At 46.6% G+C, this 16,756-nt stretch overlaps 1 protein-coding gene across 1 annotated transcript; it reads right to left on the bottom strand.

Annotated features, from left to right (window-relative positions):
• Nucleotides 1–186: 186 nt before the first annotated feature.
• AWAT2 (acyl-CoA wax alcohol acyltransferase 2) lies at nucleotides 187–15,339 on the bottom strand. The gene is made up of 7 exons (XM_077888228.1): nucleotides 15,153–15,339; nucleotides 2,961–3,071; nucleotides 2,517–2,587; nucleotides 2,062–2,266; nucleotides 1,658–1,832; nucleotides 904–1,103; nucleotides 187–683 (listed from the first exon to the last, which is right to left on the bottom strand). Exons 1-7 carry the CDS (start codon nucleotides 15,238–15,240, stop codon nucleotides 529–531), a joined length of 1,005 nt encoding a protein of 334 aa, XP_077744354.1. The 5' UTR covers nucleotides 15,241–15,339; the 3' UTR covers nucleotides 187–528.
• Nucleotides 15,340–16,756: the final 1,417 nt, after the last annotated feature.

Here is a 16,756-nt window from a genome sequence, read left to right as displayed (position 1 = left end):
GATGACAGATTGCTCCATGTCACAGGGCTTGAAGCCCCAAGAGCCTGAGCCCCAAGTGTGCTGGATCTCAAGGCACTCAGTCCTACGGGAGCCTTGATGCCAAAAGATGGGGCTGCTTGAGAGTAGAGAAGCAGAGCCATGAACACGGATTCTGGGCCCTTAAAACATGAGCTGTACCACAAGCAGTATCCAAAGAGAAGCTTTTTATTCTGTCCATTGTTTTCCTCAGCACTGCTGCTGAGTGATCATAGGTGAGGGAAACTTCAGGATACCTCTCACCTAGGGCTTTCCCTGCCTTTTGGGTCTACTTCTCTTGCAGCCCCAAGGTAAAAGCAGAGAAGAGCTGGAAGCAGGAGAGAGATGAAGGAAGAAGAGGGGTCTAGAGAATAGCCAAATGGACAGCCAGCCCTCCTCATACTGAGGACTGGCCAAATCAGGAGCAGGAGGCTCAGAGGTGACTTTTGTCCTCCCATTTCACAGGTTCTGTGCCTTCCAGCCAGGCTGCTGAGAAGCTGCTGGCGATGTCTGTCAAACTATCACCAGTTCCTGGGTCTCCGAGATGCCAAACTTGGCCTTATGCTGGTCATACAGTTTGCGTAGGGCATCGATATAGAGCACGTGGTATTTAGCCACAGTCTCCTGGCTCGGGTTCTCAATCTTGGGCAATGGTAGAGGCTTCCCAACTGCCAGAGGAGACAGAGAGGGAAAAGGGAAAAGCATCAGAACAGCTCACTTCCTGGACTAGGCCTCAGCCCTCAAGCCCAGATTTTCCCCATCCTTCCCCTCACCATGCCCCTCATCCTAGCCAGCCTCTCCGCCTCTGGACACAGCCAGAGCCAAGGTGCAGCCTCAGAACTGGATCCTGTATCCTAGACATGGCTGCCAGTGGAAGGGCTCACTCACCAACAGTGGTTACAGGACGAGCATAGGGCAGTAAGCCCCAGGAGTTCTCCGTGAAGCCACGCCCATAGAAAGCACAAGGGTAGATGTGTACCATACGCTGCACCCACTTCTGGAAGCAATTCACCAAGCCCCCTGGAGTGAAAATGTGCTGATTGTAGAGGTCTGTCTCCCCAAAAGCATAGGCAGGAATTAGAGGCACTCTGCAGAGGAAAGACATATCCTTTGATAGCCACTCTGACTACCAGCAGTCCCTGGGTGGGTCTTCCCATAGGCTTCTCAGCCCATGACTTAGCTGGGCCTAGGTCCAGATGAAGTTGAGGACCCTGTTGTCTACCCCAGGCTGCTTGTGGGGGTGAAGTAGCAACAAGCAAAAGGAAGAGAGTCCCAGACCCTCCTGTGAACCCACGGGTCTGAAACACTGGAAGAGAAGACCCAAGGGCCATTTCATTTCACTTTCTCCCCTTTAACCCACACAGTAATTTTGGTTCTCCCTGACATGAGCTTGCAGCCAGTCACCTTTGATGGAGGGACCAGCCCAGATGAGAGGCTAGCATGAGGGAGAAGAGCTGAGGGCTAGCCCTCTAGCCCTGTCTCATAAGCAGAAATGCCTCTAGGACCCCATCCAGGCTTTCCTCCAACACAAAAGCAGCTTTCTACCCCCCAATTCTAGATATCCTTTCCTCAAAACCCCTTACTCCTTATGTGATGGGCTTTTGGAACCCCTCTCCCCATTCTGGACCAGAGCTCTCCTTACCCATGCTGAAGGGCCATGCGTACAAAGCCAGTCCGATTCTTCAAGACCAGGGTGGTAGAGCCTGGCAGGCTGTATCTGCATTCAGCCAGGCCACCAACCACCACAATCAGCATGTTGCCTGTGCCTTTATGTGTGAGCAGAAAGTCCATGGAGGCTCGGCTCACAGAGCAGGCCCCTGGTGGGCAGAAAACACCAAAAGCTCATTGGCCATTACCCAAGCCTCTTAACTTTCCTCCCTATCTCTTCAAAGGATGGGAGAGCCTCATGTCAGGCAGGTGAGCCTAAGGTAGCCTTTTAAGACCAGAAAGGACCACCAAGTTGGCCTTGCTCTCACCCATTCCCCCAACACTTTTCCCTCAGGGAGCCATGTTTCCTTTGTCCTCATGTCCTAGGAGCTAACTCACCTGAAGACATGACATACTCTCTGAGCAACGGCACCCAGAAAAAAGCTCCCAGTGTGAGAATATAAGGGGTGATACCAGGAAAGATCTTGGAGAAGCCTGAGGTGTCCGTGGCAAAGTGGCCAAAGCATGAGTGGGACAAGAGCCCATGAGGGTGGCACGCAAGGATGTAGTTGTGGCTGGGGGAGATATCATGAGTCTTCAAAAGCTGTGGAGGAGAGTGGAGTCAGAAGGGGGATAGCCAAGGAAGAGTACTCCTCTTCTGGCCAGAGACCTGGAAGGGAAAGGGCTGCCATGTCCAGCCATGTGGATTGGGTAACACACAGCTCCAGGGGGCATCAGTCACATGGGTCTCAATGGAAATGATGTCCCCAACCTCCACCCTGGCCCAACTGCTGGCATTGGAGTTGGAGTTGGGGCTGGGCCCGGGACCCAAGTGGGGACCTAGGGCTACTTACCTTGAGGGGAAAGTAATCACAATACTGTTTCCACAGGCACCAATTCCTCACACAGGCAAGCCGGCGGCCACCTGAATACAGAGCCAACATAGCCAGGTTTTGCCCACCCCCGTTGTCTTCTTCAGACCCCCTTTGGGCCAGCCACAAGGTGGCTCCTCACCCCCTGCTGTCTCCTGGCCTTGTAACTGGCAACCAGGATGAGCTATGTCACATCAGGGCCAATTTAGGATGGGCCTAGCTTTCTGCCTTACTAGCTGCTTTTCCCCTAACCCACTCCAGTTCTGATCTGGGCCTTCCTGGCATTTGGAAAAGGCCCCTTCCCTCAGCTTCTCTAACCTAGGGATGAACAGGTTAAAAATCTGCCTGGGAATTGGCCAGAGCCTCTCAGGACTATAAGAAAAGAGCATGTGATGGCTGGCAACCCAGCCTCAGAGGGGCCCTTACCTCGCTCTGGGGTCTTCCAGTCAAAAGCCAGCCAGGTGAGAATGAGCGCAGTGACAGGCCAGTATGGGGTGAACACCACCAGGTAGAGGTTGACAAAGATTACGGTGATTACTGGAGGGAGGCCCGCTCAGAGTTAATGACTTGTGAGCACACTTGCCCTCCCTCTGGGGTCTCTCCAGCCCAAGGTTGTACACACTCTCACCCATGCTCACTTAACACTCTCACTTCCTCACCCTAGCACGTGGTATGCATGCCCACATCCCCTACTCCATCTCCTCTCTGTCCTTGGGAACCTGTTTCTGATCTGGAAAGCAAGATGTTTTCCTCTCAAGGTGTGCACCATGCAGCAAGCCCTCTACTCCCCAGGAACTGCTCAAGCATTGCTCTGGGCTGTGTTCAATGGCAAGGAGCCAATGATGGGTCACTCTGATCTGGCTGTTGGAGGTTGGGAGTCCTGGCAAGACAGCCAGGAACAGATTTCCTCCAGCTCACATTTTCCTGTCCAGATCTTCACTGTGAGGCATCAGTGGAGGGAATACCAGAGAGAGTACCCAACTTCAGCCAGGCTGGGAGCACACAAGTTGGCAAATGAGAAACAAAGGATGATGCAAGCTGGGACAGAATAAGGTACTGGGCTGTGTCAAGCCCCAGTAAGAGAGGAGCATTGTAGGGTAGAATAGTTAGGATGGACTTAATGGAGATGAGTCCTAGGGAGCCACACTCAGAGTTATTACGGAACTCGGTTTTAGAAGAGCTGTGATTAAGACTGTGTGAGAGAGGAACGCCTAGGTGGCCCAGTGGTTTTTTAAAAAAAAGACTGTGAGAGAAAGTGGGTAAAAGTAAAGGCTAGAAAAGACAGAACACACTTCTAATTGAGCATGGCAGATGGAAGAAAGTTTTCATCTTGACTCCTTGCCAAGGCCTCATGAAAATTACCATAAGAACATTTTAAGGGGCACCTGGGTGGCTCAGTCGGTTAGGCATCTGCCTTCAACTCAAGTCATGATCCCAGGGTCCAGGGATCAAGCCCAACGTTGGACTCCCTGCTCAGTGAGGAGCCTGCTTCTCCCTCTCCCTATGCTCTTCCCCCTACTCATGCTCATGCTCTTTCTCTTGCTCTCAAATAAATAAAATCTTTTTTTTTATTTTTTAAAAGACTATTTATTTATCCATGAGAGACACAGAAAGAGAGGAAGAGACATAGGCAGAGAAAGAAATAGGCTCCCTGCGGGGAGCCTGATGCAGGACTTGATCCCAGGACCCTGGGATCACGACCTGAGCCAAAGGCAGGTGCTCAACCACTGGGCCACCTAGGCGTTCCTCTCTCACACAGCCACCCAGGTGCCCCAATAAAATCTTTTTAAAAAAATAACATATTAAAATCTATAGCTCTTCAATGAAAAAAAGAATTAGAGAGATACCAACAGTGGACAAGAGATACCAACAAAATGTTTGCATGCTGGAAAGCAGATGAAGGAGGGAGTAACTGGCTTTGAACAGAGAAAACAAACCTGGTTACCCACCAGGGGAATGGCTACAAGAGCAAGCCTGCTTGTGCTGGAGAATCTAGGAAAGACTCGGAATCTGGAGCCACCAGGTGTGACAAGAGGCAGTGTGAGGCACGGGGCTTGATTGAAAGTCTATCAAAGAGGCAGTCAGAGCTCCAGGTGCACCCCCTTCCCCTATACAGCTGGACAATGGGAGGACCACTCTCTGAAAAAAAACTGAACCAAAGAGACTAGACTCAGATGCTTACACAAGGGACAGCTAAGGCACTCTACATGGCAGCCAAATTATTAATCAAGCATGAAAGTAGGATAAAGACAACCTCAGACATCCAGTCTCAGATGGTTTGTCTCCCGTGTTGCTTTTTCAGGAAACTCCTGGAGGGTGTGCCCCATCAGGATAAGGAAGTAAACCAAGACAGAGGAAGGTATGGGATGGGGGGAGAGGAGCCAATGAAGGAAGGAAGTAACCAGGGCAAGCACTATGGTGAAGCAAGCAAGGTGCCTATGGGACAACATTTAAGAAAACACTCTCAGGGTCAAGCAAGTACTAACCCAACACTTGCACAACCTGGAGAGTGAACAGCTTCTTAAATTGTGCACCTGTGGTGCTTCAAGGGCCCCAGAGGTGAGAGCTGTGTGTAAGAAGACCTAATTGTGTAACAGGAGGATGCCAGGCTCTAGTAGTGATGTCCTCCAGAAAATAGTGCAGGAGGGGAGAGGACCTATAGGTTCCTAATACTGAGAGATTAATATGTCTGTGGATAGTTTGCAGATGAATTGGTGTAGCTAAGAGACATCCGATAGATAAAACAATTTTAAAATGAGGCGACCATGAGTTCCAGGGAAAACAAAAGGCTGTACCAGCAAGGAAATACGCTCTCAGTACACAAAATGGCTCCACTATGGATATTCCTAGTCACAGTCAAGCATTTAATCCCAACCTGTGCTATAACCATCTTGAAATGATGGAGGAAGAGGAAAGATCTAGCAATAGTGTATAGAGTCAAAATCTCATCTTCTGTATTAGCAAGTCAGTGATGACATCTAAAGCTGTTAAATCAGAAATACTATAGTAATCTTTAGAAATGTTAAGTAGTGGGATCCCTGGGTGGCGCAGCGGTTTGGCGCCTGCCTTTGGCCCGGGGCGCAATCCTGGAGACCCGGGATCAAGTCCCACGTGGGGCTCCCGGTGCATGGAGCCTGCTTCTCTCTCTGCCTCTCTCTCTCTCTTTCACTGTGTGCCTATCATAAATAAATTAAATTAAAAATTTAAAAAAAAAAGAAATGTTAAGTAGTAAAATGTAGACACAGGATATCAACACCAGAGGAAAGAGCTAACAATGTTGAATGTGGCTGCTTCTATGGAAGAGATCTAAGGCCAGCAGTTTTAGGATTTTGATATGCTCCTTATAAGACTATTCAAGGGGCGGGGGGCGGGGCAAGATGGAGGAGTAGGGTCCCCAGGTCACCTGTCCCCACCAACTTACCTAGATAACTTTCAAATCACCCTGAAAACCTATGAATTCGACTTGAGATTTAAAGAGAGAACAGCTGGAATGCTACAGAGAGAAGAGTTTTTGCTTCTATCAAGGTAGGAAGGCGGAAAAAAAATAAAAAGAATAAAGTCGGGGAGGGGCCCCCATGGGCTGCCAGGCTAGAGCCGAGCCCGAGAGCCTCCCGGAGGGGAAAGCCCACCCTCCAAAAGCGGGAACTTTAAAAATCCGCACGGGCTTCTTCCTGGAGGGAAGGTGCTTAGCTGGGAACTCGGGCAGGATCCCAGGAGGGGCAGTGGAGCCTCCAGTCTCCCGGGGTCACTAACTGAGGAAGTGCGACCGGGAGAGAGCGAGGTAAAGGGCTGGAGCACGCGCCCGGGGGGGGCCTCGGGAGCAGCTCAGGCGGCGGCTGCGGGCGGAGGGGGCTGATACCTGCTGCCTTGGGGAGCCGTGCACCGGAAGCGCGATTCCAGCAGCACTGGCCAGGAGCCCAGGACTCTGAGTGGACACAGCCCAGGATCCTGTGCTCCCCCGGGCCAGGTGGAGGCACGGAGGGCACAGGACAGCGAGGACGCTCCTGGCACCAGGCACCCCAAGCTGTGCAGATCAGTGCCCCCCGCCCTGGGAGCATCAAGTCCAGTGCAGACTGGGAGACTGCAGTAGTTAGTTAGGGAGCTGACTCCAGGGCTGGAGAGCTGGCCACCGCCACTGTGGTTGTTCCTCCTTGTATCACCCTGTGCCTGGGAGGGGCGGGGCCGCCAGGGAACAGGGGCCTCACCGGGTAAACAGCTCCCTCTGAGCCCTGCACCTGGCAGGGGGCGGGGCAGCTCAGGTGCACACTCCTGAGAATCGGCACAGCAGGCTCCTCCCCCAGAAGACCAGCTGGAAGGACAGGGGAAGAGCAAGTTCTTGGCAGAGCAGCGCTGGAAAGCCACGGGGGAAGTCGAGGGATTTACAGTATATAGAACCAGAGAATACCCCTCCTTGTTTTTTTCTTTTGTTTTTCTTTTTCTTTTTTTTTCTCTTCCTTTTTCCATTACAACTCATTTTTAGTCACTCTGCACTGAGCAAAATGACTAGAAAGAAGAACTCACCGCAAAAGAAAGAATCAGAAACAGGACTCTCTGCCACAGACTTCCAGAATTTGGATTACAATTCGATGTCAGAAAGCCAATTCAGAAGCACAATTATAAAGCTACTGGTGGCTCTGGAAAAAAGCATAAAGGATTCAAGAGACTACATGACTGCAGAATTTAGATCTAATCAGGCCGAAATTAAAAATCAATTAAATGAGATGCAATCCAAACTGGAGGTGCTAACGACGAGGGTTAATGAGGTAGAAGAAAGAGTGAGTAACATAGAAGACAAGTTGATGGCAAGGAAGGAAGCTGAGGAAAAAAGAGAAAAACAATTAAAAGACCATGAGGAAAGGTTAAGAGAAATAAATCACAGCCTCAGAAGTAAAAATCTACATTTAATTAGGGTTCCAGAGGGCACTGAAAGGGACACAGGACAAGAAAGCATATTTGAACAAATCATAGCTGAGAACTTCCCTAATTTGGGGAGGGAAACAGGCATTCAGATCCAGGAGATAGAGAGGTCCCCACAAAATTAATAAAACCGTTCAACGCCTCGACATTTAATAGTGAAACTTGCACATTCCAAAGATAAACAGAAAATCCTTAAAGCAGCAAGAGACAAGAGATCACTAACTTCTATGGTGAGAAATATTAGATTAACAGTAGACCTCTCCACAGAGACCTGGCAGACCACAAAGGACTGGCAGGATATATTCAGGGTCCTAATGATAGGAACATGTAGCCAAGAATACTTTACCCAGCAAGGCTCTCATTCAGAATAGAAGGAGAGATAAAGAGCTTCCAAGATAGGCAGAAACTGAAAAAACATGTTGCCACCAAACCAGCTCTGCAAGAAATATTAAGGGGGACTCTGTAAAAAAAAAAAGAGGACACCCAAAGAAATAATCCACAAAAACAGGGACAGAATAGGTATCATAATGACACTAAATTCATATCTTTCAATAGTAACTCTGAACGTGAATGGGCTTAATGATCCCATCAAAAGACACAGGATTTCAGACTGGATAAAAAAACAAGACCCACCTATTTGCTGTCTACAAGAGACTCATTTTAGACCTAAGGACACCTCCAGCCTGAAAATGAAATGGTGGAGAACCATTTACCATTCAAATGGTCCTCAAAAGAAAGCTGGGGTAGCCATCCTTCTATCAGATAAACTAAAATTTACCCCGAAGACTGTAGTGAGAGATGAAGAGGGACACTCTCTCACACTTAAAGGATCTATCCAACAAGAGGACTTAACAATCATGAATATTTATGCCCCGAATGTGGGAGCTGCCACGTATATCAATCAATTAATAACCAAAGTAAAGACATACTTAGATAATAATACACTGAGACTGGGAGACTACAACACGGCGCTTTTTGCAAATGACTGATATTCTAAGCACAACATTTCCAAAGAAACAAGAGCTTTGATACGTGGACCAGATGGATTTCACAGATATTTATAGAACTTTACATCCAAACGCAACTGAATATACATTCTTCTCAAGTGCACATGGGACTTTCTCCAGAAGAGACCACATATTGGGTCACAAATCAGGTCTCATCTGATACCAAAAGATTGGGATTGCCCCCTGCATATTTTCAGACCATAATGCTTTGAAACTTGAACTCAATCACAAGAAGAAATTTGGAAGAATTTCAAACACGTGGAGGTTAAAGAGCATCCTGCTAAAAGATGGAAGGGTCAACAAGGAAATTAGAGAAGAATTAAAAAGATTCAGGAAACAAATGAGAATGAAGATGCAACCATTCAAAATCTTTGGGATACAGCAAAAGCAGTTCCAAGAGGGAAATGCATCGCAATACAAGCATCCCTCAAAAAAATTGGAAAAAACTTGAATACCCAAGCTAACCTTGCACCTAAAGAACTGGACAAAGAACAGCAAGTAAAACCTACACCAAGCAGAAGAGAGTTAATAAAGATTCAAGCAGAACTGAATGAAATAGAGACCATAAGAACTGTGGAACAGATCAACAAAACCAGGAGTTGGTTCTTTGAAAGAATTAATAAGTTAGATAAACCATTAGCCAGCATTATTAAAAACAAAAGAGAATAGACTCTAATTAGTAAAATCACGAATGAAAAAGGAGAGATCACAACCAATACCAAGGAAATACAAATGATTTTAAAAACATATTATGAGCAGCTATACGCCAATAAATTAGGCAATCTAGAAGAAATGGATGCATTTCTGGAAAACCACAAACTACCAACACTGGAACAGGAAGAAATAGAAAACCTGAACAGGCCAATAACCAGGGAAGAAATTGAAGCAGTCATCAAAAACCTCCCAAGACACAAAAGTCCAGGGCCAGATGGCTTCCCGGGGGAATTCTATCAAACGTTTAAAGAAGAAACAATACTTATTCTACTAAAGCTGTTCCAAAAGATAGAAAGGGAAGGAATACTTCCAAACTTCTTCTATGAGGCCAGCATCACCATAATTCCAAAACCAGACAAAGACCCCTCCAAAAAGGAGAATTATAGACCAATATCCCTGATGAACACAGATGCAACAATTCTCAACAAGATACTAGCCAATAGGATCCAACAATACATTAAGAAGATTAATCACCATGACCAAGTGGGATTTATCCCCGGGATGCAAGGCTGGTTCAACACTCGTAAAGCAATCAATGTGATAGATCATATCAACAAGAGAAAAAAACAAGAACCATATGACCCTCTCAATAGATGCAGAGAAAGCATTTGACAAAACACAGCATCCATTCCTGATCAAAACTCTTCAGAGTGTAGGGATAGAGGGAACTTTTCCTCAGCATCTTAAAAGCCATTTGAGAAAAGCCCACAGCCAATATCATTCTCAATGGGGAAACACTGGGAGCCTTTCCCCTAAGATCAGGACCACTACAGGGATGTCCACTCTCACCACTGCTATTCAACATAGTACTAGAAGTCCTAGCCTCAGCAATCAGGCAACAGAAAGAAATAAGGCATTCAAATAGGCAAAGAAGAAGTCAAACTCTCCCTCTTCGCAGATGGCATGATACTGTCTATAGAAGACCCAAAAGACTCCACCCAAGATTGCTAGAACTCATACAGCAATTCGGCAGTGTGGCAGGATACAAAATCAATGCCCAGAAATCAGTGGCATTTCTAGACTAACAATGAGACTGAAGAAAGAGAAATGAAGGAGTCAATCCCACTTACAATTGCACACAAAAGCATAAGATACCTAGGAATAAACCTCACTAAAGAGGTAAAGGATCTATACCCTAAAAACTACACTTGAGGAAGACACAAAGAGATGGAAAAATATTCCATGCTCATGGATTGGAAGAATTAATAGTGTGAAAATGTCAATGCTACCCAGGGCAATTTACACGTTTAATGCAATCCCTATCAAAATACCATGGACTTTCTTCAGAGAGTTGGAACAAGTCATCTTAAGATTTGTGTAGAATCAGAAAGAACCCCGAATAGCCAGGGGAATATTGAAAAAAGAAAACCAAAAAAAAAGAAAAAAAAGAAAACCAGAGCCGGGGGCATCACAATGCCGGATTTCAGGTTGTACTACAAAGCTGTGGTCAAAGACAGTGTGGTACTGGCACAAAACAGACACATAGATCAGTGGAACAGAATAGAGAACCCAGACATGGGCCCTCAACTCTTTGGTCAACTAATATTCGGCCAAAGCAGGAAAGACTATCCCCTGGAAAAAGGACAGTCTCTTCAATAAATGGTGCTGGGAAAATTGGACATCCACATGCAGAAGAATGAAACTAGACCACTCTCTTGCACCATACACAGAGATAAACTCAAAATGGATGAAATATCTAAACATGAGACAAGAATCCATCAAAATCGTAGAGGAGAATACAGGCTTGAACTTGGCCACAGCAACTTCTTGCAAGATACATCCATGAAGGCAAGAGAAACAAAAGCAAAAATGAATTATTGCGACTTAACAAGATAAAAAGCTTCTGCACAGGGGATCCCTGGGTGGCTCAGCGGTTTAGTCCCTGCTTTCAGCCCAGGGCGTGATCCTGGAGTCCCGGGATCGAATTCCACATCAGGCTCCCTGCATGGAGCCTGCTTCTCCCTCTGCCTGTGTCTCTGCCTCTCTCTCTCTCACACTCTGTCTCTCGTGAATAAATAAATAAAATCTTTTTTTAAAAAAAGCTTCTGCACTGCAAAAGAAAAAGTCAACAAAACTAAAAGACAAGCTACAGAGTGGGAGAGGATATTTGTAAATAAATCAGATAAATCAGATAAAGGGCTAGTATCCAAGATCTATAAATAACTTATTAAACTCAACAGCAAAGAAACAATTCAAAATGAAATGGGCAAAAGACATGAACAGAAATTTCACCAAAAAAGACATAGACATGGCCAACAAGCACATGAGAAAATGCTCCGCATCACTGGCCATCAGGGAAATACAAATCAAAACCACAATGAGAGCCCACCTCACACCAGTGAGAATGGGGAAAATTAACAAGACAGGAAAAAACAAATGTTGGAGAGGATGTGGAGAAAGGGGAACCCTCTTGCACTGTTGGTGGGAATGTGAACTGGTGCAGCCACTCTGGAAAACTGTGTAGAGGTTCCTCAAAGAGTTAAAAATAGACCTGCCCTACGACCCTGCAATTGCACTGTTGGGGATTTACCCCAAAGATACAGATGCAATGAAACGCCGGGACACCTGCACCCCGATGTTTCTAGCAGCAATGTCCACAATAGCCCAACTGTGGAAGGAGCCTCGGTGTCCATCGAAAGATGAATGGATAAAGAAGATGTGGTCTATGTATACAATGGAATATTACTCAGCCATTAGAAACGACAAATGCCCACCATTTGCTTCAACGTGGATAGAACAAGAGGGTATTATGCTGAGTGAAGTTAAGTCAATCGGAGAAGGACAAACATTATATGGTCTCATTCATTTGGGGAATATAAAAAATAGTGAAAGGGAATAAAGGGGAAAGGAGAGAAAAAGAGTGGGAAATATCAGTGAGGGTGACAGAACATGAAGACTCCTAACTCTGGGAAATGAACTAGGGGTGGTAGAAGGGGAGGTGGGCGCAGGGTGGGGGTGACTGGGTGATGGGCACTGAGGAGGGCACTTGATGGGATGAGCACTGGGTGTTATGCTGTATGTTGGCAAATCGAACTCCAATAAAAAATATACAAAAACAAACAAACAAACAAAAAAGACTCTTCAAGGGTGCCTGAGTGGCTTATCAGTTACACATCTACTTTTGGCTTGGGTTGTGATCCCATGGTCCTGGGATCAAGCCCTGCATCAGGCTCCCTGCTTGATGCGGAGCCTTCTTCTCCTTTTCCCACTGTCTGCTGCTCCCCCTGCTTGTGTGCTTGCTCTCTGTCAAATAAATAAACAAAATTTTTATTTAAAAAAGGACTATTCGACTTTTTCAAGAAATCTAGAGAGGCGTAAGTCTAGGCCAAACGAGACCTCTCTGTTTCCATGAGGCTTTCCTCAACTCAGACAGTGTTGGGGACATCTTGTGAGACATGATGTCTTGCCTGACATGTCCTCAGGCAGAGCGCCTGGGCAGTGAGATGCATCCTGATCTGCCATTTACCGTGAGTGTGATCTCAGACAAGTCACCGGACTTCTGCCAAGTGGAACTCACACTACCAACATCTGCCTTACCATGAGGGTCTTTTCTCAAGGCCCTTAGGGTCCAAAGACATGATTCCATGCACAGGGTGAAGGGCTTGGAAGGCTCCAAGGGGCCATGTGCCCCATGTGAGCTGGCAAGGGGAGGAGGAGCAGCGGAAACCCCATCTCCTGAAGCGCCAGCCTAGAGCCCTTCTGGCTGCTCTGTACTCCCTGTCTGTACACCCCACAGTCAGACCCTAACAAGAGCTTCCTGAGACTGTTTTCTCCCTGTACTCATGTTCCTTTTGGCCACCCTCCTCCTTCAGCCTCCTCTGCTCCACCTGCCCCTCTGCCAGCTCACACTGGGCCCTAAGCCCTCAGTTTTGCCTCTCCTGTTTCTCTCACTCATATGTCCTCATCACCAAGCCACGTTAATTCTATTCCAATTCTGTAAACTCTCCTTTCCCTCCCTCTTGTCTTCATCCTGATTGCTACCAGTCTGCTCCTAATCACCACATTTCTCACCCAGATGATTGCAACAGCCTCTTCCCGTAACTGATTCTCTATACAGAGCAAGAGTGATCTCTTGAAAATGCAAATCTTTTTTAAAATATTTTATTTATTTGACAGAGACAAAGAGAGCAGGTAAAGGGGCAGAGGGAGGGGGAGAAGCAGACTACCCATTGAGCCGGGAGCCTGACTCGGGGCTCAATCCTAGGACCCCGGGATCATGACCTGAGCCAAAAGCAGACACTTAACTAACTGAGCCACAAAGGCATTCCTTAAAAATACAAATCTGATGCTGTTGCCCTGTCCCAAACCCTATCATGGCTCCACATAGCCCTCAGGAAAAAAGTCCAAACTCTTTTCTTACTTTACAGTGCCCTGCACAATGGTCCCCAGACTGCTTCTCCAACATCCTCTTTCTTGTCTCCCATCCATTTACTTGTTATGTATTGAGCACCAATTCTGTGCCTCTCACTCCTCATCCTATTTAACTACTGGCGGCTCCTTGAATGCTTTATGATCTCCCTCATCCTACCCTTGTCGCATGCTACCCACTCTGCCCCGAACACTCCTCCTTCTTCACCTATTTCCTATGTGCCCTGCAAGAGTCAACTCATTCAAAAGGCAAAAAACAGGCAAAAATCATGAATGGGCAGTTAACAGAAATTTAAAATGTGGCAATTATGAATTAGAGCACACTCTGGCCTAGCATATGCTCCAGGAGCATGTCCAGACCAAACCTCCCAGATCAGCAGTGAATGAGTTGATGCAAGAGGTAAAGACCTCATGGCCTGGAATCAGGCCTTCATGGGCTCAACTCCCAGGCCAGCTCCTCTGCTTCCTAAGTTGTGTGATCTCAGACAGACCACTTAGACTACATGCACCTCAGTGTCCGTACAATGGGGGTCATTAGCTCAGAACAGTGTCTGACACACACCCAAAAAAAAGGGTGCAATTAATGTTAGCTAATATTATGAATGTTAGCACTCATTATGTGTGTGTAGCTATTAGTAAATATCATTATGCATAATGATAGCTTCTACCTCATAAGGCTGGCAGGAGTCTATGATGAAAGATGAAATAGTAGATGTGAAAATATCTGATACAAAATACCTAATACATATGAATTCCTTTCTGCTGGCCTCTTTTTAGCTCTTATTGCTAATCATTCCTAGGGTAACATGGCTCTTTTTCAGCACAGAAGGATGCTGGTGCCCACTCCAGGCAGGCCTCTGAGCCTCCCATTCACTGTCCTCTAGCCCACTCCTCCTATTCACTGGCAAGCCCCAGATTCCTAAGGCCTACCTGCATTCTTCCTTCCCAGATATCTGACAAGGTAATTTGGTTCATACCCTTGCCTCCTCTAGTACTCACCTAGATCCCCCTGTCAAAAGAATTTTTTTCCAGTTCTCCCCACCCCCCAAAACACACACACAGGGCTGCTTTGCTTTAGCACCTAGTGGTAGACAGTGGTCAGCCTATATGTAACTTTCACATAGTCTTTGTGGTGTAGACGGTAAGGGGAATTGGTTGAATAAATGGATGAATTGCTCTGGGCAAGAGGCTTTCAGAGGCTCCATCTGGCCCCTCAGATGCTCTGTTCAAGGGCATGAGGTTGTAACTAAGTCCTTTTCCTTGGGTAGCTTCAATGGAACTGCTCCCCACCTTCCCAAAGCATATCCTGCATGCCCCCGTGTAGACCCAGGAGGGCTCAGCACACACATCTGCATCAAGGCTCACTTGCACACATGCATATGCACCCCTGCATAGGCACACACCCGTATACACACACATGTCATCATGTACACTCAGAGATTCCAGGAGTACCATGCCTAGGAAAGTCAGGTGAGAGGCAAAAGTGACCAGTCATCCAAATCTGCCTGGAACAACCCAGGTTTTGGCATTCAAAACCCTGTTAAACCCTAAAACTTCTCCGTCCCAGGCATACCAGGGCAGTTGGTCACCCTACAGAAGGCTGAAGACTCACCAATAATAAAGGCACTTAGGGCCCACTGGAACACAGCAAAAACCTCCATGGCAGTCTTCAGGTCCTTCTTGGAAGGCAAAGGCATCATGCTTAGGGTCTCAGGGGCTCCAGGTAATTGCTGTTCCTTGGCTTCCCAGCTCCTATTGCTTAGGAGCCTTCGAGGGTTCCTCTCTTCATGCTTTCTTCTCCAGCCTCCAGCTAGACTCCACCCCCACCCCACCCCCACCCCTGCACATGACAGCAGGGACACATGTTGCCTCTGCTTGCCCAGCTACTTACAGCTGTCTACCCACTTGCACTTTTACCCACTTAAGCACAGCCTAGGCTGAGATTGTGACACCCCCTGGCACACCTGCGTAGAGAAACACGGATGAATCTCTGGTGTGGGAAGTGAGTGGGGGGGGCTTGGGGCTGATGTGAGGCCTCCAGAGCCAGGGTAGAAGAGGGGAGAGGCAGGCAGCGAGGTGTGCACCCTACCACCACCAGGTGGCCACCAGGTGGTGACGTCTGTTTCTGTGTGTATGGTCTCTAAGGGACAATGCACTTGCAGGGGAGGATAGAGGAGGTCATAGGTTGTGTGTAGAAACACCTTTGGTCACTTGCTCAGTCCTGGAGAACTTACTACTCCCCGTGAACAGACATCAGATGTAGGTTTATGAACATAATTTTTGTTGTTGAATGAATAAATAAATCTAAGTATAGATCAAATTATTCTGTGTACATGAAATTCCAGAACAGGCAAAAGCTAATCTATAGTGAAAAAATCAGAGAGCAGTGGTTGCCTCTGCTAGGAAGGGGCGTGGTGAAAATTTGGGGGATGACGATGTTCTCTATCTTGATAGAGCTTTGAGTTACGCAGGTCAAAAACTCATTTGTCATAGCTCAGCAAATGTACACTGAACACGCGCATTTCTCTACATTCTACCTAAAAAGCAAAGAGGGGATGCCTGGGTGGCTCAGCAGTTGAGCGCCTGCCTTTGGTCCAGGGCTTGGTCCTGGAGTCCCGGGATCAAGTCCCACGTCGGGCTCCCTGCATGGAGCCTGCTCCTCCCTCTGCCTGTGTCTCTGCCTCTCCCTCTCTGTCTCTCATGAATAAATAAAAAATAAATAAATAAAAATTTAAAAAATTTTAAAAAGCAAATAAATATTGAATTCTCGTTAATGCTGAAGTATTTAGGGGAAAAGAATACTGATAGCTACAATTTACTCTGAGATGCCTGTAAGATGTAATTGATGGATGGACAGAGAAATACATTCATAGATAGATGTACGATAAATCAAATGTAGCAATATATAATTTGTAAAATCTAGGTGTTGGGTGTTCACTGTGCAATTCTTTCAACTATTCTGTAGGTTTGAAATATTTTATAATAGAATTTTACCCAAAAAGGTGCCTCAAAGTCAAAATAAAAACTTAATTTTATTTAAAAAGTGTGATCTGTCCATGCCTGGATACATGTGACTTTTGCATGTGTGTATAGATATACAAAGGGAAAAATATCTAGTTGTCAACTTACAATTATATATCCACATCAGTAGGCTGCATCTCCAAGCATATGTCTGTGTGCTCTAGGGATGTGTGACTGTGAAAGCATCCAGGTCCA

The sequence above is a fragment of the Canis aureus genome, chromosome X, assembly GCF_053574225.1.
Source record: "Canis aureus isolate CA01 chromosome X, VMU_Caureus_v.1.0, whole genome shotgun sequence".
Lineage (NCBI taxonomy): Eukaryota > Metazoa > Chordata > Mammalia > Carnivora > Canidae > Canis > Canis aureus.
This window is presented reverse-complemented; position numbering and strand designations above follow the sequence as displayed.

Coding starts and splice junctions, on each gene's coding strand:
- AWAT2 (XM_077888228.1), bottom strand. CDS start 15,240: ATGATGCCTTTGCCTTCCAAGAAGGACCTGAAGACTGCCATGGAGGTT. Junction 1,104..1,657: donor CGCATGGCCCTTCAGCATGG/GTAAGGAGAGCT, acceptor TTTCCTCTGCAG/AGTGCCTCTAATTCCTGCCT. Junction 684..903: donor TCGTCCTGTAACCACTGTTG/GTGAGTGAGCCC, acceptor CTCCTCTGGCAG/TTGGGAAGCCTCTACCATTG.